The following is a 23,308-nucleotide window of genomic DNA, read 5'->3' on the forward strand; positions in this document are numbered from 1 at the left end:
AGCACCAAGAACCTTTGTCCCTTGAGTCGCACGGTTTTATAGATTTCTTAACCGTCGTCGCCTCTCCATTGGTCTCTCATAGTCACCTGGTGACAATTCGAAACCTAATGAAGGGCGTGGGAGAGGTCAACGTTGCGACTGAATTTGATTTCTCTCTCTCGTCACGTTTTCCTCGAATTTATCCGTTTCCATTGTTTAACAAATTTATGAAAAAAAAACAATTGCATTGTTCAATCGAGACACCTAATCCGTTTCCTTAGCATCTGAAAAGGCGCTTTTTATTTTCGATCGACACCCCTCATTCGGACCTCTCAATCGACCCCTGTTCAGGTCCTCACAATAATATTGATTTCTGGACTGTTTGGACAATAGTTCGGCTAACTATTATTAGTTTATGTAATTCTATAGGTAGATGGTTAGACTGTTATCTTATACTAACACTAACTAATAACTACAATCATTTTATTTAATTCATAATAATAATTAACAGAATGGAAACTAAAAATGACATTACTTTCTGTTTTATTTTTAAAACTCTGTAAAATGAATTTCTACATTACATTAATTAAAATAAAATACATATAAAATTTTAAAATATTACACCACTTTCAACTTGAGCACACTTTAGCAAAGATTTGTTTCTGTACTCACTGGTCCTCCATTCAACTGCAGGCATTTATGAATTGTCCCAATTATGTAAATTAAGTATAAAAATAAATATTTAATATATTTTTCAGTGTCCTGAAAAAGATCTTTTGGGTGTTAGGACAGTTTATTAAAGTTGGAGTGAATGGACATACTTCTCATAATGTTTGTAAAACAGCAATTTTAATTTTTTTTTATTTGAATACTTAAAATGTTTTATATTCCTGCTGTAAAGTCACAAATCAAGTAAAGATGATAAATTTTCGGAGTTAGTTTTAAAAGATGAATACTTATAAACTAAAATACATTGTTGTAATCAATTTTTTAATACTGATTTGTTATTACTATTAAATTTAATTAATTATAATATTAAAATTGTGAACACTTTTATTATTGTATAACTTTGTATAATAAGTAAAGATGAGAAATTCAATTTCTCTACTGGAACTGGAACTGTTGGAACTGATCCAAGTATGGAATGGTTTTGTCAGAACTGTTAATAGTAATAGTTCTGGATAGTTCCTCGAAACAGTTGAACTGGACTGGTGTTTTCAACATCGGGCAATTTGAATAATTTAAAGGGCAATGTGCAAATAATTAATATTTGTTACATTTATTTTTTTGTTAAAAAATTGCATTTGTCAAAAATATTTTTTGATATAGCAACTCTGACTTTCTGAGAAAAAGATGGCAATACTACTGCAAATGGCAACACGACATGTGTTAAGGTTATAGTTAATTTGTCTGTTTGTAGGTGTTACTATTAAATTCTCTAAATTTTATAAATTTATTTTAATTTTGTTAATTTTTTATTTTTCCCTTATTTTTCTTCTTGTGTTTTTGTCACAGGGGGGACATTGAGATTTTAAAGATGCTTTGGTGGATTATGGCCAAAAAAGGTTGAAAAACACTGAACTAGACTGTTCCATCAGAAACATTAGGTTAGATGGTTCCTTAGAACAATTGGACTAGATGATTCCTTGGAACAGTTAGCTAGATGGTTTGTTGGAACTGTTATGTCACATTGGAATTGCTTCGTCTGTTAGAGTAGACTGTCCCTCATTAGTTTTATATAGGATATAGAATGTTTGTCTCTCTGTTCTTAGTTTTTTTGGCCAATCTGCTCCAAATTTTTATTGTTTAACTTAGTCTATATATTTTCCTCAGAGTCTATCATGAAACCTGGACACCTTACATCATCTCTGATTCTATCCCCCTTTATTAACTCCTAAATCCTTTGTCCAATCTGCACCAAAGTTTTCTTACTTATTCTCTTGAACCCCGAGGAAAATATAGAGTTTCATGAAATCTGGACACCCTATTCTTTTCCTGCTTTGATCTCCTTGATGCTTTATGATAAATATAACAATGGTTAGCTAAAATAACCAAATTTATAATATGGTTTTAATTTTAATGTTTAGCCTTCTTACTTTTTGACTAGGCAATGCTACCCATATCTGCTAGTTACTAATAAAAGAATTACAAACTGTAAAATCTTTATAAATTTAAAATACTCTGAACTGATTTGATTATTCCTAAAAACTCGTAAAGCATTTTCATTTAGTTCAAGTTCAAATCCAGATAAAGAATTCATCAATCCCTGGAAAAGTACAGAATGAAGAAGCATTAGTAAATATTTTGACAAATTAAAAATTATATCGAGACAGTTTTGGTTGGAACTGTCTTGATACTTTGGCATGGAACTGATCCTTATTGTTCCAAGTCTAGAATGATTCCTTTGGAGCAGCTCCAACCAGAACTACCCATCTCTAGTAATAATTATTTTGAGATTATTATAATTTTATATTTTAAAATGTTTGTTTTTGAGAATTTAGCTGTCATCTTCAAATGATGATAAGAGTTCAATTTTAATTTAATTTAATTTAATAATAAAATTGTAGCTTCTTTAAATTATATTGCTGTAGACTTATTTTGGAACTTCAGTAGGCTATATGTGAAGTTGATTTAAAATTCTTATAGTTCATTATAAATTACAGTAGACCCCCTATAAAATGGGTTCATATAATACGGATTCGTATATAATGGCGAAAAAATTGCGATTATATTCATATAAACACGCTAAAAGAGACTCTTATGATATGGTAAAACGTCATTGCTGACTCGTGTCACGACAGGATTGGTCAAATCTAGACCAATAGCGGATATTGTACAAATAGTTGAGTTTAAACGAGCAGCGACCTACTAAAAACCATTTATTATTTAATGGCCATAAAAATTATATTTATATTAATGATGTCTCCAAACTTCAGCAAATTTTTTGCAGAAAAATAATTTATCACTGAACTCACGCCCGCTGTTCAATGCACTGCTCCGCGACGAAAACAAGCTTAAGCAATGGTGTCGTCGAACAGTGCACACTCGGTAAGTAATCCTACAATTTTTTGTTTATAGCATAGTTTATATGGATTATTCCCAAAAAATTATATGTGTTTTGGAAATGTTGAGTCAAATTAGTCTAGAATTGATTAATTTTATGGAAGAAAACCTTTCAAACAGCCATAGTCCGTAAACTGCACACGTGCCGGGCTGTGATTGGCTCATGTATTTAAGGACTCGTACAACATGAATTTCATAAAACACAGAATGTATCTATCGTGTTATGGGGGGTCTACTGTATCATCATCATATTATAAATTTTTAACACATTCAAATTGATTAATATAAAAATAATAAAAATCTGTAAATATCTATAAATATATGTATTTTATTTATATAGAACATGTTAATGTGTGCAGTTAAACAGAGAATGCTAAAGGAAAGAAGGTATGCCAATTGCTTTTAAAATTTTCAATTGGAGTTTTATGTTTAAAAAATGTTTTACTTTTATACATACATCTTTAAAATTAAATTAACTATATGCATTATATTTGAAGTTATATATATTTTTTTGTCATGAAGCTTATTGTTATTTTATTTGTTAATAAGGTACTAATTTAAATATGAATTAATTATTTTTACTGAAATTTTATTTTTAGCTAATTTTTTTTACTATCTCAGCTGATAGAATATAAAATAGGAAAAATGTGGTGATTGGTAACTTTTGACCCTGAGTTTTTTTTACATTTATTGATGTTTTGACACTAAGTGTCAATACATCAATAAATTCAAGAAAAAAAAAAAAACTAGACCTAAAAATATAAAAAAACTCCTCACAAAATTCTGTACAAATATACTTAATGCAAAATACATAATGACACATAATGTCTCCGGACTGGATAAACCAAAAATTTTGAAGCTTGACAGGGTTATTTCTATATATGGACATTTATGCTATTAAATTTTGGTGGTTAAAAATCTAGGGGAGGGAGATAAAGGGAATCATGTGTCTTGCAGTATCCTTAGTGGGTCAAACTTAATGAAGATTTCACTTATCTTTGGCATTTACAATATTTTTAAAAACTTATCTCTAACCTCAAATTAAGCCTTTTGCTCTTATAATAATTAATAATAATTATTATTGAAAATTTTTTAAAAATTACTTTTTACAAATAATCATTATTTAGCTCAGATAATTTAGACTATTGGAATAATGTAATTGTTCCAATTTTTATTATGATCACCAGTATCAAAGTTTAATTTATATGGAAATGAGTTTTTCCTTGTCATTTAAGGTAGAGTTATGTATTTAAATCATATTTAGATCTAAACAGATTTTCTATTTATAAATATTTCTATTGATTAAGAATAAAGAATATAATTTTGTTTCATATAATTTCATACATTGTTGCAGTATTCCGCCTTAATCAATTTGTTAACAATATATTATTTTTACAGAATGTTTTACATTGAATGTAACATGCTTCTTTATTGTGTTAATTTTGTTTGTATGTTTGTTTTATATTTTATCCAAATTGAAATATATTTTATGACAACATTATGAATATATTAGTACAGATTATAATCAATTCTAATATTTTGTTTATGTTAGTGGAGTTTGATCTTTTTAATGTAGCATGTATTTTATAAATAAAAAAAAATATAATATACAATTTCTGTAATTACTCAGGATATATTTCTTCATAATTGAAGTTTAGACTGTTGACAAAAAAAAAAAAACCATGTTAACTGTTACTTCTGGGGTTGTATAAAAAGGATTAAGATAGACTCAAAAATTTGATATTTTTTGTAAACAGTCTAAACTTCAATTATGAAAAATATAATATTTTAAACATTTAAATATAGGTAATATAAATAAATTTATTAAGAAATAAATCTGTAATTTAATATACACTTTCATTACAATCTTCATTTTAAAAAAAAGCTTATTAAGAAGTTTTGATAATGCAATTTGAAAAAATTGTAGACCTATAAATTCCTATTGTCTGTCTGTCTTTCCGGATTCTCGGCAATAATGTTAGATAGATGTAAGTCCAGACCAGATATGGAAAGCTTAGGGGCAGGAGGCCCCAATTAACTATATAAGAACTTCCAGTCTAGACCAGAAGTCACATGATTTCAATTCAAAAATTTTCCTTAGAATAGAATTACACAGATGACCAGCATGGCTCTGTTGTTATCAGGAAAAATATGATGTACAGAACAAGACACTACTAATCTGAGATTGAGAGCATATATTTTAAATTTCTTAATGCTATATTTAATTGTGAGAAATTGGAAAGAGGAAAACCCCACAATTTTATTCGGGAATTTTTTGAAAGAAAATTCATTTGTCATTTTGAAAAGGAAATTTTTTTAAATCTCAGAAAAAACTTTTTTCATTTTATTAATGGAGGATGAGTGCAATTCCCGGAGTCGTTTCCTTTCCCAGGGAACTCAGAATGTGTCACTGGGAACTACAACAAAAAATTCATTATTGGTGGAAAACAACAACATGACTTGGAAATAAAGAAGAGACCTCAAGGAACAGTGAAAAGGGTTGAGAGTTTGCGAGAATATTCCTTGTTTGCCAGCCGAAAGGATTTATCATCATCGCTTGTTGCCACGCGCTCCTCCCGAATATCCTGTGTTTCTCCGGGAACACGTACAAAGAATCAACGGATTGCAACTTTTGATAGACTTTAACTGCCATCCAAGGTAACAGAGACATTCCAACGACCCCACAGTCATCTGGAAATCCGTACACAGTGCTTCAGGTATTTATAACAACCCGCGATGTTATGTAAGCTCTCTCTCTCCAACTCAGTTCTTGCGAAGAAGCTTTAAGGTAAATACCATTTTGTAGAACTAGTTTAATAAATGAATTTTGTTGTTGTTAGAATTGTGTTGGGAGCATTTCCTTAAGTGGTCTCCATCCTGAGTCCAACGACCTACAGACGCGACTGCTTGCACGTAAATGTGAATGTAACGGTCTCTGTGTCTACCCAGAAGACACAGTGGTGTCAGTCCTGATAAATTTGCCATTGCAGTCTTTGCCGACGCAATGTCGACCTTTTGGTCCTATGGTGCCGAAGCATAGGGGGACCCTTCGGCATTGTCACATAATNAATGTTAGATAGATGTAAGTCCAGACCAGATATGGAAAGCTTAGGGGCAGGAGGCCCCAATTAACTATATAAGAACTTCCAGTCTAGACCAGAAGTCACATGATTTCAATTCAAAAATTTTCCTTAGAATAGAATTACACAGATGACCAGCATGGCTCTGTTGTTATCAGGAAAAATATGATGTACAGAACAAGACACTACTAATCTGAGATTGAGAGCATATATTTTAAATTTCTTAATGCTATATTTAATTGTGAGAAATTGGAAAGAGGAAAACCCCACAATTTTATTCGGGAATTTTTTGAAAGAAAATTCATTTGTCATTTTGAAAAGGAAATTTTTTTAAATCTCAGAAAAAACTTTTTTCATTTTATTAATGGAGGATGAGTGCAATTCCCGGAGTCGTTTCCTTTCCCAGGGAACTCAGAATGTGTCACTGGGAACTACAACAAAAAATTCATTATTGGTGGAAAACAACAACATGACTTGGAAATAAAGAAGAGACCTCAAGGAACAGTGAAAAGGGTTGAGAGTTTGCGAGAATATTCCTTGTTTGCCAGCCGAAAGGATTTATCATCATCGCTTGTTGCCACGCGCTCCTCCCGAATATCCTGTGTTTCTCCGGGAACACGTACAAAGAATCAACGGATCGCAACTTTTGATAGACTTTAACTGCCATCCAAGGCAACAGAGACATTCCAACGACCCCACAGTCATCTGGAAATCCGTACACAGTGCTTCAGGTATTTATAACAACCCGCGATGTTATGTAAGCTCTCTCTCTCCAACTCAGTTCTTGCGAAGAAGCTTTAAGGTAAATACCATTTTGTAGAACTAGTTTAATAAATGAATTTTGTTGTTGTTAGAATTGTGTTGGGAGCATTTCCTTAAGTGGTCTCCATCCTGAGTCCAACGACCTACAGACGCGACTGCTCGCACGTAAATGTGAATGTAACGGTCTCTGTGTCTACCCAGAAGACACAGTGGTGTCAGTCCTGATAAATTTGCCATTGCAGTCTTTGCCGACGCAATGTCGACCTTTTGGTCCTATGGTGCCGAAGCATAGGGGGACCCTTCGGCATTGTCACATAATGGTCCGCTTAACAGTTTTATTTTTCTAATGAATACATCCTTTGCCATTGCTATTCTCCTTTTATCTTCCCTTCACTTCTTCCTTCTTCACTTATTCAGGAACCTAGGTACTGCAATCCCTTTACTTGCTCTACTTATTGTCCTTCTATTTATAATGCTATTTTTCTGTCTTCCCCTACCACATTACCTTTGTTTTATTCACATTGATTTTAGTCCCATATTTGAGGCATCTCTTTTCTACAGCTTTCATTGATTTCCTTAGTGTTCTTGCATCCTCTGCTATCACAACCACATATCTTCAAAATGGATGCACTTTACAATTGTTTCCCCAATCTTAACACCTTAATTTTGATTCACTGATTTCTTAATTATCTCTTCCAGATATATATTAATAGGATGAGTGACATGCCTAACTCCTTTAGTTATTGAAACCTTTCCTGTTTCACTGTCTTCACTCTCATTATCACTCATTGTCTCTTATATAGATTCCATATTAGCCTTCTCTTTTTCCAATCAACTCCTTTATCTTTAAGTGTTTCCATGAATTTTGGCCACATTACTCTATCAAAAGCTTTTTCAAGGTCCACAAAGCAAATACAGATTCCTCTACCTTAATATACAGTGGTGCCTCATATAATGTACACCTTGAATAACGGACGCTGCGAACAACGGACATTCTGTTTGGCCGTTACGTGACTCCAGCAACGGACTGGCTGTGAACAACGGACTTTCTGCGAACAAATGCAAATGATGTTTTCACTCTTTTGTTGTTGCCAATGACAATCTATTATTTTTATAATATATTAGTATTATTAGAATATATTATTAGTATAAATATATCTGAAGTACAGTGCTACTGTTGGGATTCGGCTTGCTCTTTTGTTTATTATTTACATCACCTCAAGTGCAGGGTATTTACATTTATTCAAGTGTTGTGCAAATCATGGCTTCTAAAAAAACAGAAAGGTGATTTCAATTGAAACAAAGCAAGACATCATCAGAAGGAGTGAAAGTTGACAAAAACTTCCTTGTCAAATGGGGAGAGTTCAGGAGTTTACCAACACTCATTATCCAAACACAGCTGAGGCCAACAGGATCAATGATCTCTACAATGACACCCTTGCCCGTCATTTCTGACAGGTGTTGAAGAAGAGAGAGAAACAGACCACCTTGGACATGTTGGACAGAGAGAAACAAAGGATGGAACAAGAGGAGTTGACTCTGCAAGCTCCAGTAGCCTCTCCTGAATCTGACTCCAATTAAAAAACAATAAAAAGAGACCTGCTGCAATGTGTAAAAAGTCTGTATCTGTATGAATGTGAGAGAAAAGTGTTCCTCCACCTCCTCACAACATCTGACTATCCGGCATAATTGGTGACTGCTCCATTTTCATTTTTTTATGGTATGGTTATTTTATGCTGCAGGACAAATTATGTTTTAACATATATTTCTATATGAAAATGCGTTTTCCTATAATGGACTTTTCACTTAACAGACATGCACTAGGAACGGATTAAGTACGTTATACGAGGCACCACTGTATCTTTCATCCAGAGCTCTTAAGACACCTATAGCATCTTTCATGTTAGTTTCCCTTCAGAATTTATATTGTTCTTCCTTTATAAAATAATCTAGTTTCCCATACAACCTTTTTGTTAGTACTCTCAGCATAATTTTAGCAGTATGTGAAATCAAACTGATTGTTCTATAATACTCACATCTTACTGCTTTTTTTTTTCTATAGGGATCATTATTACCTTTAGGAAGTCATTTGGCCATTCCTATTTATTATATATCAAGTTACAAAGTCCAACTTTTTTTTTAATACTTTCATTACCCATATGTTTGAAATTTCTATTGGGATGTTATCAATTCCCACAGCTTTCCCATTCTTCATCTCTTTTATCGCTTTCACAATGTCCTCCTTCAGTATTTCTAATCTCATTCTATCGTATTTAAGCTTACTGTTGTCTTCCAATCTCCAATTCCCTTTATCCTGCTTCTTTTCATACAGCTTTATAAGATATTTTTTTCATTTCCTCAAAGGTGACAACAAAGGAGTTTTGGCACCTTTGTTGTCTTTTATATTTTTCCATTTTTATCCACTATCTCAGTATTCCTTCTCACTTTCCTTTCCCAATCCTTGTTTTTGATTCTGTCATACATTATATCATGCCTTCCTATTTTTTCTAATTTCTCTAACTCCTTACACTCTTTTAGCCAATTTTCTTTGTTTAGTCAGTTATTCTCCTTAATTCGTCATTGAGCTCTCTATATTTCTTTTGTCCTATTTCATTATTATCATTTTTTCATCTTCATTTTTCTTCCAATTTCCTTATCATTCCTTCTGTGATCCATGGTTTCTTTGCTCTTTTAATTCTTGTTACTCTTATTACACACCTAGCTGCTGCTTCTTAATTTCTCTTTAATTCTGGATCATCTGTTATCTATATTATTTATGAACTCAAAATTCCTATTAATTGTTGCTCTCTCCTTTTCATATATTTGGCCAAAATATCCTTTCTTTAAGCTTTTAAATTTATCCATATCCATCACTCAATTCTTCTCCTACTTTTGATTCTTTTGAATTTTATTTTTATTTTTATTTTTGGGGGCGCTGCATACTGTGAAGAGTGTTAGTGAACTTTTTTGTGTGCTTCTTTTGAATATTAAAATTAAGAAAAATATTGAGTTTTGGATAATGGTGTTTGAGTTATTGTTAATATTGAGTGGGATAGAGTTAAATCCTTGTCCTGTGTGAATGCGTACTCCACTGCATTCACAGATTCAATCATTGGCATCTACAGTAAAACAACGTCATTCTCCGAGTGAACTTTCCATGAAGTCAGCAAGACTGGAGGATTTTTCTCTTCAAAGTTAGACTCAAGTAAGTCTATTCCTAAGGAGATTATTTCATATTTGGATAAGCTTTTTTTGACGCCAAACGAGGTTGTTATGAGGATTGACTGGTTGGTTAATTTACATAATGAACACGACCAATTATTAACCCAGTTGGAGGTTAAACTAGAAGAAATTTCCAAACTTAAAGATGACTTGCAACAGAAAGATAGTTTGATCTTGCATTCCATAGACAAGATGTCAAATGAAATGAGAAAGAAAAATATTTTAATTAAAGGTTTGACTGATGACAGTTCCAATCTGAATAGGAAAGTGCAAAACCTGTTTTAAAACTGATAGGTGAATCAAAATCAATTCCAACAGTTAAGATAGTGAAATTTAACCGATCAGATACTGTATTGGTGGAATTACAGTCATTTGCATACAAGAAATTAATTTTTGGTAATGTTAGAAAGATAAAGGCTAATGATGCATTGTAGAATATACAAATTTTTGATGATTTATGTTGGTGTTCAAGACTGAGATGGAAAAAACTTCTGCTTTTTTACACTATTATAGGCTAGAAGGCAGGCGAGTTTGACTGAAAGCTGATGTTTTGCAGGTTGGCACTGAGAGATATACTTACGACCTAGATAGAGGAGAATTATTAAAACTTGATTTTTTAGTGGAAAATCGAATGGCAAATTCTCAAAATCTTCATTTTCCAATCCAAGGAAGTATACAGTTGGATTGAAAGTTTCAACATGGAATTCTCAGGGTACCCTCCTAACTAATCTGAATGATAGTGGTTTTGTTGAACATATTTCTAAATCTGATATTTTGAAACTGTCCGAGACTTGGTCTACAGCTCCATTGTGTTCAAGAGTTAAAAGCATTAACCATAGATTAAAAGTTTTTGAGGTAATGGCTACTAAAAGTTTAGGAAGAGGTACACCTTTGGGTGGATTGCTTTTAGGTATAAACAAAGACCTAGGAGAAGTAAACTTGCTACTATCATGGCAATGTATAATGGTTGTTAGAGTGAAATTTAACCAGAGGCAAAATAAAGGACTATGAGAAATGATAGGAATATGAAGATATGCCAATATAACTATCTTTGAAACTTAATTGCAAAATAATCATCCATCATACCAACACTATTGGTGTGAGAATTAATAAAATAACTACTAAATTATCAACATTCCAGCAATAATTCACTTAAAAAACGAACATTTTCTACAGTCTTCAACGGTCATCATCAGGTTTGATTCCAAGAGTTTGAAAAATTGAATATCAAAGTTATGTGCATGTCCAGTGCAGAGCCTTAATAAAATTATTTGTGTAATTGGTTTCCTGTTTTAAAATTCCGATGTTTATATTAAAAAAAATTTTATTAAGGCTCTGCATCAGACATGCTCATAACTTCGATGTTCAATTTTTTGAACTCTTGGAATCAGATTCGATTCCAAGACATCATCATTATCAGATTCGATGATGGTTGTTGAAGACGGTAGAAAACGTTTGTTTTTGAAGTGAATTATTGCTGGTTTGTTGGTAATTTCGTAGTTATTTTATTTTTTTAATTGCAAAATGGGAAGATTTGATTTCTGATTATATTTCAGATTATGATCTTCTGCTGATGGGTGATTTTAATTCACGAATTGGCTTGACTATGAACACTATTTATCATGGGGATGTGATTTCAAACACCCGACTGTTAAATTGTAAAATTTGCAATAAAAGAGGAAATTTACTTATAGATAGAACTAATGAAATCTTACAATGTATACATAATAAATGGTCGATACTCTTTTGAATCACCAGCAGACTTCACCTACACATCCAAACTGGATGCTTCAGTAATTGATTTAGTGATTTTGAGCATGAGTCTGGTAGAGAGTTTGCATAAATTTTTATTTCTGAAGATTGTCTGACCATCATTTGGTAATTTCTGAAATCCTGATAGACACTGATGAGGATAGAAAATCTAACTTGATTGACAAGAAAAAAGGACTAATCTGGAAAGAAGACAAATCCAGTTTATATTCTGAAACTGTTTTGGCTAAATATGTAAATATTGTTTTAAGTCAGGGGTCGGAATTAGCGGCTCGTGAGCCGCATGCGGCTCTTTGCATAGACGTTTGTGGCTCTTAGGACATAAACTCCAATTTCATCTCACCTCATTTCACCGCAGCCTTATAACTTATGAGTTTGAGATAGATCCGCCGAACAAACTTTGACTTGTTCTCCGTCCGCACATGACCACACTCGCGTTGATCAATATGAGTCGCATAAGAGTGGTAGCATTTGAAGCATATCTATATATATTTATCCCATTGAATGCGTGTCCGTCCATCCTTGTAACATTATGCCGAAAACGGCCACTAGAGGCACCTCAGTCGTGTGTCGTATTTTGCACATTTAAATTAATATGCGGCTCTCTGGTACTTTTGTTATCCTGTTTTCATGACAATTCGGCTCTTCTTACTTGACAAACTGCCGACCCCTGTCTTAAGTGATAGAATAGAGGACAGATATTCTGCAATTCTGGATTTAATTAAGTCATCAGCTGAACAATGTAGAATGACAACATACCTGAGAACAATGAAATTACTGTCTTCTGTTTGGTTTGACAGAAACTGTAGAATAGCGAAAAAACTAACAAATAGGATGATGAGGAAATTTTGAATTTCTCGTAATAATGAAGATTTAATAAAATATTGTGATTTTAAAACAATCTTTCTTTCATTATGCAAGACTAAAAAGAATTACTGGTCAAATATTAGCAGACAGTTGCAGTCTGTGAGATCTTCTATACAATTTTGATCTATTGTTAATAGATTTAATAGGAAAAAGAAATCTGACAATTAAATTCCTCTTCATGACTGGAAACATTTTTTAGAATGTAACTTTTGCCATCCAAGTTCTGATTCAATTCTTTATTTTGACTGTAATAATTTCTCTCCTATTTTAGATGATCCAATTTCACTCTCTGAGTTAAAAACTTCAATTTGCAAACTTAAAAGAAAATCAGCTCCTGGTATGGACGGTATAAAAATTCATTATATACCTACCTAATGAAATGTGTTTAGAATTACTCAAACTCTTTATCAAGATTAAGGAAACATCAAAATTTCCTGAGCATTGGAAAAATGTGTTGTTGCAAATGATTTACAAGAAAGGAGATAAACTAAAGCCTCAAAACTATTGTCCAATAGCGTTGTTAAATAACTTTAGAAAATTGTTCACTGGAATTTTGGCAGATCAGTTGAATCAATGGATAATAGAATTTAATGTTATTTCCCAGTTTCAAGGAGCATTTGTTAGAGGAAGAGGTACTATGTACAACATCTTTATACTTAATGGTTTAATACAGTATGTCCTTTCAAGAAAAAGACGTAAAATATATTCAATATATATTTTGGATTTGGAAAAGGCTTTCGATAGAATCAGTTTTAATATTTTATGGGAAAAGTTACATTTATTAGGAGTTTCAACTTTGTTCATTAAGCTACTTAAAAATCTATTTTGTAACACAAGGTATTGCATGAGAGGCAATCTGACAAATACTAAGGATGTCATTTCTGATGGTGATTTGCCTCAGGGCTCTTTAAGCCTCCTGTTGTTTATATTATTAATAACAATTTACTGCAATTGTTTTCTACCTCTGAAACTTCAGGATTTGCTCTTGGAGAATCTGTTGACTTGCATTACTTAATGTACTCTGATGATTTAGTTTTGCTGGCAGATTCAAAAATGGGTTTGTAACGAAAACTTTCTTTGCTACTTAATTATGCAAAAAGAAATTATCTTAGTTAACTTACAAAAAATGCAGGGAATGTTTTTTCGCAATGGAGGCAGACTACTTAAATCTGATAAGATATTTGTGAATAATACTGAAATTAGTTTTGTGTCATATTTTAAGTATCTAGGAATACATTTTTCTTCTTCTGGTGCGTATAATCATCATTTTGATTTAATAGCTGAAGACATACAGAATAAGACAGGCTATATGCTTACTCCACAAAAACGAATGAGGATAAGTTCTATGAGCAGTATCTTTAAACTTTTTGATGCTTTTATTGGTTCTAAGATAACTTATTTGTTTCCAGTCTTGGGACTGGAGTTTTTGTCTAAAATAGAAAAAGTACAGACGAAATATTTTAAGAGACTTTTAAAATAAAATGTTCAGCTTTATGCTCTGCTGTTTGTCTTGAATTGGGAAGACCTCCATTAGATTTGAAATTTGTCAAGGTTATTCTTCTGTTTTGGTCAAAAGTTATGGAGTTACCCTTGTACAATTTGTGCCGAATTACTTATAATGTTTTATTAAGGAAAAAATTAAGACTATACAAAATAAATTTTGAGTCCTTTTGCCTATTAACATCCTTTTATTCCAGTCCAGGAACCATAAAAACAGCCAGCGACAGGAAGCAACACTTCTACAAATAACTGATGAACACAATCAAAAAACTTACAAAATTAAAAATGATCTCAGCGTTGACCCTTTTCTGTAAGCTACAACGTCTACACATTAAAAATAATCCTGGGCTTCTATGTACTTATAATGTTTTGTTAACAGCAGTCAAACCTGATAAGAAAGGTTGGCCTGCTTTAGTTAAGAATATTTTTGATAGCTTGGGTTACTTCTTTTTGTTTTCAACTTGATCAGCTTCATTGTTGAGAACTCACTTAAATGCAATAATTCAAACTAGGTCAGACCAGCTGTGGAATCAGGATATATCATCTATTTCAGCTAAACGAGTTAATTTGTTTGAAACGTGCTTGGATTGGAGTACAGCAAACTACTTAAACTGTGAGACTAATTTTTCCACAAAAAGCCTCATTATACAATGTAGATTTAATAAATTTTGGATTATGTTAAAAGGCTATAGGATAAATATATTGAGAGAAAAGTTTTGTAGTTATTGCGATAGTAAAGAGGAAGAGAATCTCTTACTTCACTTGTTTGGGTTATGTCAAGTGATATATCAACTAAAATGTCTTGTACTAGGAGAAGAATTCAAGTATAATCTTTTGAAAAATGAGGACATGTCAAAAATTACTTTATTTAAGATCTTCTCCTTCTTTTCTAAATCTTTAGAATTTTTGCAATAATTTATCACTATGTATATTAATTAAATAACATTACTGTACATAACCAAATTGTTCCCCCATTGTAAGAAATAATTTAAATCAATAAACATTTTAAAAAAATTAAAATTTTTATTTTTGCCATAACTAAGTTATGGTCAGAGTCAATGTTTGTGTCTAGGTAAGTGCACACATTCTTAATGTTTCTATATTGATTCATTATAAGAATGTAATCTATCTGGTGTCATTCTTTGTTTCCAGGAACCTTCCAGATATAAAGTTGTCTTTTATGGTTTTTAAAGAATTCATTACGACCATTTTTTTCTACAAATGTCTGTAAGACATTCTCCTTATTCATTGTGTTGACCTAGCTGATATCTTCCTACAGTTTTATCCTCACTTCCCTCTCCTATCACTGCATTTTAATCTTCTATCACTATTACACATACATTCTTTCTTTTCCTCTTGATTATTTCCTGTATCTTTGCATACATCTCTTCAATTTCATCTTTATTATGGGAATTTGTTGTCACATAAACTAGTATATTCACAATCCTTGTTCTTACTTTGATTATAATTGTGAGGTTGGGACCAGACACCCCTATGAGGTTGGGAGACCCTTCTACTCGCTATTTCCAGCACATATGGTCAGGATGACATGAGAAGTATTTTGACGTATGGAGGTAGTGGTTGCAGGATGCAGAGAGACTCACACAGAGACTGAAGTTACAAAATGTAATGCATTTATTTTGAATAAAGACATATAGCTTCTTGATAAAAAGCACTGAGTTCAGCGTTAATACAATTTTTCTTATATTGCTATAAGAAAATATAAGAAGATATAAGAAAAATTGTATTAATGCTGAACTCAGTGCTTTTTATCAAGAAGCTATACAATTTTTGGCGTGAGTTTCATTTATTTATCTATTTCTATATGAATAAAGACATGCTTACAAGGATGGGTTACAAAGTCTAGTTGTAGTAATTTTCCATATGAAGACCCTTCTTCATCTGGAAAACTACTACACAAAATCCAGATAAAGTTCTTCTCTGATGATGATACAAAATGGAATTCGGAGGAGGTAGGATCCGATGCTCCAGTGTTAAAGGAGGCTGCATGATGAGAGAATCTTTGCCATAGGAAGTTAAGTCGTGGGACTTAACTTCAGTATTCCAGAGATGTGGTGTGGATCTGTAGGACCGAGATTTCTCCTCCTAACCTCCTTGTGTCCTTGGGATTTTGGGCTTTTATATGAGTTTTACCTGAAATCTCACTTTTTAGTTGGTCCAAACAGTGGTCTCACATCACTTGATTGGTCCCTGATCTGTTGCCAGGGGCACGATTTGGGCCGCGGGGTCGCCGAACACTTCTGTCTGGGCAATTCCCCTCTGAAGTCGGGTCATGCCCTTCCTTAAGTGATGTTCCCGTAAATTTTGGTTTAATGTGTTTTTCTGACTTGAAGAAGATGCAGCTGGGTCAAAACAGTCCCAGCCACTGTCCCCTCCGAAGGGGCATTCATAAATTCCTGCTTTGAACTCAGTGTAAGATGACCGTTGAACTCTCCCTGGCAGTTGTTCTCTCTCCCACTTTCCACAATATACGATCAGGGACATGTCAGTTTGGTCCGGGAATGCAACAATTAAATAGTCTCACACCCCGTTCATTAACGCCCTGGTCCTGTTTACGAAATAAGTCACTGATTTATTGGTTTAGGTCGACTGCCAGTTTCCCCATTGCAGGGGGGTGAAGGTCTCACATCATCATCATCATCATCAGTCTGTCACTTATGTAGTCAGATTTTACATACACTATTTCGTATTTTCTTATATATTGCTATTGCTACACCATAATGAGCAACCTCTCCTCCTGAATGCATCAAACAAATGTCATCATTTATCATTTCTCCACAGTCTTCCCATCTCTTTCACTCAAGCCAACTATATTCAGTTTATTTACTTCCATTTCTTTCTTTAGAATTATGCAGCTTGCCTGGTCATCTTAAACATTTTATATTCAATTACCCACTCTCAAAATACCTTCCTTTGTATTATGATTAAAATTAAGCTTAAAATCAAGGGGATTTTGCAAGCTGACATCCTAAGGAGCCCCTCTTCTCCTCCTGCTGGATCAGGAACTCATTCTTTCTTCATTTGAGGTTCCAATGCCATTCTCAATTCTCAATTAGACTAGGAGTTAAGTAAGGCATGATAGTTTCTCATTGCTTTTTGTATCCAGCTCTCTAGTTTTACTATCAATGGGGAGCCTGCCTATTATTAAATCCCATCCTGGAGGACCAGGGTATCCCTTTTGTCTTTCCTATCACCTTTGGCCTGTCCAGCTTGGGTGGCCTTACTGGTAGACAAGCTACCATTGGTATAGCTCTCTGGATCATTTAGGAACACAAGCCCTTCCACTATGTCAAAGTGGGGACACCATTGAGAGGGTACAAGGCAATATGGTATCATAAATGAAGAATCTTATTGATACAAAAAAATATTATTAACCATAAGTACAATTAAATTTATGAACATACAGTAGAGCATCGATTATCTGACTCAATTGGGGACTCAGGTTGGTCAGATAACTGAAAAATCGGATAACCGAAAAGAAGGAAAAAAATATATTATTAGTATAGTATATTAGGATATTAGTATATCTCATGTAATTAGTTTATTAGTATATCGCTATTATTCAACTTCGCATTGAATTTTCATCGATGCTTAGCCTAACAAATTTTTTTTAAAATAATAATCGTCACTATTGTATTGTTAAAAATTATTTTTAAATTATTTTATTGCTCACGAAACAAACAACCACTCATAATTTGAAAATTAAGTCTCGTTTAAATATTGGCCTCCCTTCAATGGTCGAGCCGTTGATGCCAGCTAAAACATGCAAAAATTTAACAAAAATAATATTAAAGTGGCCAAGACATAGCCAAATATTGTAATGCCACATCACTAGCGGACATTTGAAATTTGCCAACTAGAACGGTCGGTTAATCGGGAGTCGGATAATTGATGCTCTACTGTATATTAGCACAGATAATATCTGATATTACATGTACTCATTTAACTATTATGTAAACTTATTTGTTTATTTTGACCTGAACAAGAACTGATTAGGATCGAAAACATTTTCAGTATATATATTTCTTGTTATTTGATTAAATGCTGGACTGGATTTTAAAGATATCTGTGGTGTTATACTTAAACTTGTTTAAAAACAACTTTTTGAACAACCTTTTAATAATATACAGTAAAATCTGTGTAAACTGGAATTTCACAGTACTAAATTACTTTTTACTTTTTCAGCTCTGTCATATATAACAGAGGAAAAGTATGGTGATTGGTCAAAAAATGACCCCCCCACACAAAGATTTTTACATTTTTGGACTCTGGATCTTGAAATATCAAGAAATGTAAAACAATTTGGGGATTGCTTTTTGTATGTGTGTGTGTGTGTGTGTGTGTGTGTGTGTGTGTGTGTGTTTATGGCACAATTTTGTTTACCATCTTTGAAGCTTAACACGTTAACTGCTATCTATCCGATGCGCCAGTGATCGTACTTATTAGGGCCATACAGAACCATCCAACTGCTCAACGTCACTATAACCAATGTAGTTTTACTCAAGGTTAAATTATCCTGGCTTTGTAAGATATTGTATTACATCCTAGTGGTGACCTCTCATGCACATCTGTAAAGTTGGCTCCAACCGCCGACAGTCATATGGCTCTGTACAGCCCTAATTATATGACCTCCAGAGCGTCGGATAACCTGCTAACGTGTTAATAACTCCTGTTCGTTTTGTCAAAAATTTCTGAAATTTTGCAGGAAGGTTTGTGTATTAGGGGGAGGATTGATACTATTAAATTTTGATGGCTAAAAGTTGTTGAGATAGATAAAGGAAAGTCGTGTGTTATATCTCAAGTAGGGTTTGACTTAATGACAATTTTCTTCATTATTAGCATTTACAGTTTTTTTTAAAAAACCCATTCTTACCCTCAAAATTAAGCTTTTTGCCATTTTATAATAATTAAAAATATAAAAAGCTTTTTAAAATAAAGTATCATAACAGATGGTATGACACACGCAGTTTGAAATGTTGCCAGAAAAACCATATAAATGTTTATACCATATGCTGTAAATGTCACAGTTACATTCATTTATTATAGTAAAATCATTATTTGAAAATCATCAAAATTTATCAAAATTTTTATATAGGATTTTTAACATATCCTACATAAAAATTTTATTATTAAGATTAAGATTAATGCAAATTAATTCAAAATGATCTGAATTAAAGATGGGAGTATTCAAATGCAAAAATTTAAAACTATTTGCTTGCAAAAAAAATTCTCATTGTTCCTAAAAGCTTCTGTTAGATATTTGAATAGTTTTCAGATACAATCCTTAAGAGCTCACAGTACAGAAAATAAGTCAATTTGAGTAAAAAAATATAAATAAATAAATAAATTGAAAATAAAATTTGATGTTTACACAGACATTAAACTTCTATTATTCAGAATGTCCACTATTAGGAAACAAGATATTTATGAAAATCATTATAAATTTCATGGGACATGACTTAACACCTATTACTGAAACATAAGTACAGTAGGTGATCGGTTAACGAACATAATCCATTCCAACAGCTATTTGAATTGTTCATTATCCAATTATCAATTTACCATAGGTTTCTATGGGAATTTGATTAATTCGTTCTGGAGACTCCAAAAATAAAAAATATATACTTTCTTACTATGTTTATTTATATGTAATAATAAAAATACATATATACATAGTCTTGCATATTTATTAGTTATGTTTTTTTGTTTGTAGGGGTTAAAGAATCTGTCTAATGTTGATTGCTTTTCTCTCTTCTTCAGGATTTTCAGAAGTAATTAATAGCATTGTAATTGTAGAGATCCCCAAGCCTGATAACCTCAACCTGGTTTGTATGCCTATCTAAGACCATTGATCTGACATCCCCACTTCTTCAAAAGATCTTTAATTAATAGCAGATATCAGCATTAATCCTCTTTTTCAAAATAAAACATATCTTGCCAAGTTTCTTGGTGTTCTTCATTGAAGGGTTCTTGGTGTTCTTTTGTTGTCAGATCCATTATGAGCTCTTCAATGTTCTTTATTTCTCAGATGTGATTTTTGTTACTCCTTTAGCTGCTTGAGTCTTCTTGATTATACTGTATCTTTCTTAGATAAGATTGAACTGTGCCCTACTGTAGATTTGTTCAAACCATACTGCCCAGCAACATCAGACATCTTCTGCCCAATCTATAACTTTGCTATTATACTCTCACCTTTCGAAAATAAAAAACCAATGCAAAACTTAACGAGTGCCCACCTGACAGTCTCATGAATACTATAAAAGAATTGTTTCTGTCAGAAAAATAAAAGGCTGGAATTACAAGGGAGTATTTCAAAGTTCAAGGAATACTATCTGATCAGTATATATTGGGTTGAGCGTTGATGTCGATGTCTCCCTCGCTCTGAAACTGTCTGATTGTTACCTGAAGACAAGGGAAAATCAATTAGTATTTGTTATTTCTGTCGCTTTTTTTATGTTTGTTCAGTGAAGTGTTCATTATCCGATCATAAAAATCTTTTGCGTAAGTGTTCATTATCTGATTTGTTTGTTAACCGATCACCCACTGTATATCAAACATCCTGAAGCCCAAAATATATATATTATAGATACATAACCAAACAATTGCCTTAAATAATCGGGCTATAAATCTGCTATTTAATAATTGAATACTAAATAATTTGTTACTAGAGATGGACGTTATGCACCATCTCTTATCTAAATTAATACTTATAATTTTAATAATTTATTAAATAATTTTAGAATTATCTGGAATAAAAGAACTGGCCTTTAGGCAGGGCTTGAACCCGCAACCTCTGCTTGCCAGTTGTGCCACCTGGACCCCAAGCAAGCCCTCACTTCCATATGTATTTAAATTTAGATATTACCTTACCTTAAATTATATATTATATAATATAACTTTAAATTTAGATGTTTGAGATGTACTTAGGCTGTGGGCATAGGAGTCATCTCCAGCTGGCACTGTGATTAACTGCATAAGGTTATATCTAAATTTAAATACATATGGAAGCAAAGGCTTGCTTGGGGTGGTGCAACTGGCAAGCATACTGCATGGCAAGCAGAGGTTGTGGGTTCAAGTTCTGCCTCAGGCCAGTATTTTTATTTCAGATGATTCTAAAATAATTTAATAAATTATTAAAATTATAATTATTAATTTAGATAAGAGTTGGCACCTAACATCTATCTCTAGTAACAAATTACTTAGTATTTAATCATTAAATAGTGGATTTTTAGCCTGATTATTTAAGGCAATCATTTGATTATGTATCTATTACTGAAACTTCTTTTAGAACACATTTTGGAAATGCATGCTAAAAGTTTTATTTTATTATCTCTGTTTTAAGAAATTGAATTTTTAGTCTGAGATTTTTATTATATGTTTATAATAATATTATTATCTGATTATATATATTATTATATCTGATTATATATTATATATTTAAAAAATATATATTTATAATTGCTCATTTTATTATTTCAGTGTTAGAAGACAAGGGAAAGATTCAAAAGTATATAATGGTTTAATGTGAAATGGAAACTGTTCATTCCGTTGATCATGGTGACCATCATGCTATGGCAGATGGTGACCATCAACATTCATTAGCAAGAATTAGCAACAATGAAAATAAAGATGATGATGATGATGTACTACCCTCTTCCACTAGGTATAATGTTCGTCGTCAAAGTTGTCCAGAGTCTGGAAGTATTAGAACTGAAAAGCCTCAAACCTGGCAGACTCAACAAAGATTTGAGACAGTCATGATGACTGGAGATTTTTTTATCAAATTTAATGGTAAAACATCTCATCATTCACCTGTATTATTGAAAAATAATAGGGTACATAACATTTCTTTTGGTCATTGTTCAACTCCTGCTAGCCCTGAAGAATCTGAACATAGATCACGTGTTAGGGCAGTACGTGAAACATCTCCTTTTAATAGCCCCATAAGTGACAAAAAAGGTCATTTTTCTTACAGTGGTGTCTATGTTAGAACTTCTAAGAGTGAAGATCATTTACAAAAAGCATCATTAACTGCAGTAAGCATTGATATTGAAGATGAAATGGCATCATCTTTAAATACACTTTTGGATACCAAACAGGATAATCCTGTTTTTGATCGAGTAACCTGGACCTGTGGTTCCTCTATAAGAAACTCTGAAGATAGTGAAGATTGTAAACCTCTTTCTCCTTCACCTCCACCAGAAAGTTTGTCATCTTCATCAGGAGAAATTATTTCTCCTTCAAAGCCTGAAAGCAGCAAAAGTAGTAGTTCACGTTCCAATCAGGAGAGATCAGAACATTACAGTAAAACATCTGTTTCAGGGAGTATTACATCAGAATCCACAACAATAAGAAAAGATTTGGAAAGAGAGGATAGTAGTGAAGGTGAATGTACTAGTGATTTGGTGTCCACGATCAGCAGTTGTGAAGAAATAGAGCAGTTACCAGATAGTGATTCTGATCAAGAATCTATAAAAAATGGACATGTATCTGAAAGTTGTGAAAACAAAACAAATTTAAATAATTATAAAATTAATGATCAGTTTTCAGTAAAATGTGAAACTGTTCCTTCTATAAAGAAATCTGTATCAGAAGGTATAAATATTATTGTTAGTGATGAATATGGTGTTACGCAAACACATGTTGAAAATAATAGAAGACATTCTGAAATACCTAATGGGGGTCTTACATTATGTATTGAAAATTTTCAATGGCCTGATCACTTAGATTGCAGTTTAGGTAGTCCAACTTCTTTTGGATCAGAAAGCACCTTAGATGAAGTGCCATATGAAGAATTAATGGAAAGCCATGATGAAGAATCTTTTGCTGCTGAAGATGAAACAACAAAAAGCATATCTCCAACTACAACAGATGATGAATCAGATATTGAAAGTTTGCATAGTTTTCATTATAGTCCAAAAGCTGTTGATATGCCCTCAGCATATCGTTTGGCAAAGCGTTTATATAATTTGGAAGGATTTAAGAAATCTGATGTATCAAGACATCTCAGTAAAAAGTATGTAAAATCTTTTTGAATTATATTG

The 23,308-nt window shown here is 32.5% G+C and overlaps 1 protein-coding gene across 1 annotated transcript in view; it reads left to right on the top strand.

Annotated features, from left to right (window-relative positions):
* Positions 1-23,308, top strand: part of LOC111630187 — a gene marked incomplete at its 3' end in the record, with an annotated part of 202,614 nt that overhangs the window by 35,375 nt on the left and 143,931 nt on the right. Inside the window, exons 2-3 of the mRNA XM_023374249.1 lie at positions 3,383-3,429; positions 21,744-23,280. Coding sequence (XP_023230017.1) covers positions 21,794-23,280 — 1,487 coding nt within the window. The remainder of the gene's footprint in view (positions 1-3,382; positions 3,430-21,743; positions 23,281-23,308) is intronic.

Source organism: Centruroides sculpturatus, unplaced genomic scaffold (genome assembly GCF_000671375.1).
Source record: "Centruroides sculpturatus isolate CEXI.00-Female unplaced genomic scaffold, Cexi_2.0 scaffold577, whole genome shotgun sequence".
Taxonomy (NCBI): domain Eukaryota; kingdom Metazoa; phylum Arthropoda; class Arachnida; order Scorpiones; family Buthidae; genus Centruroides; species Centruroides sculpturatus.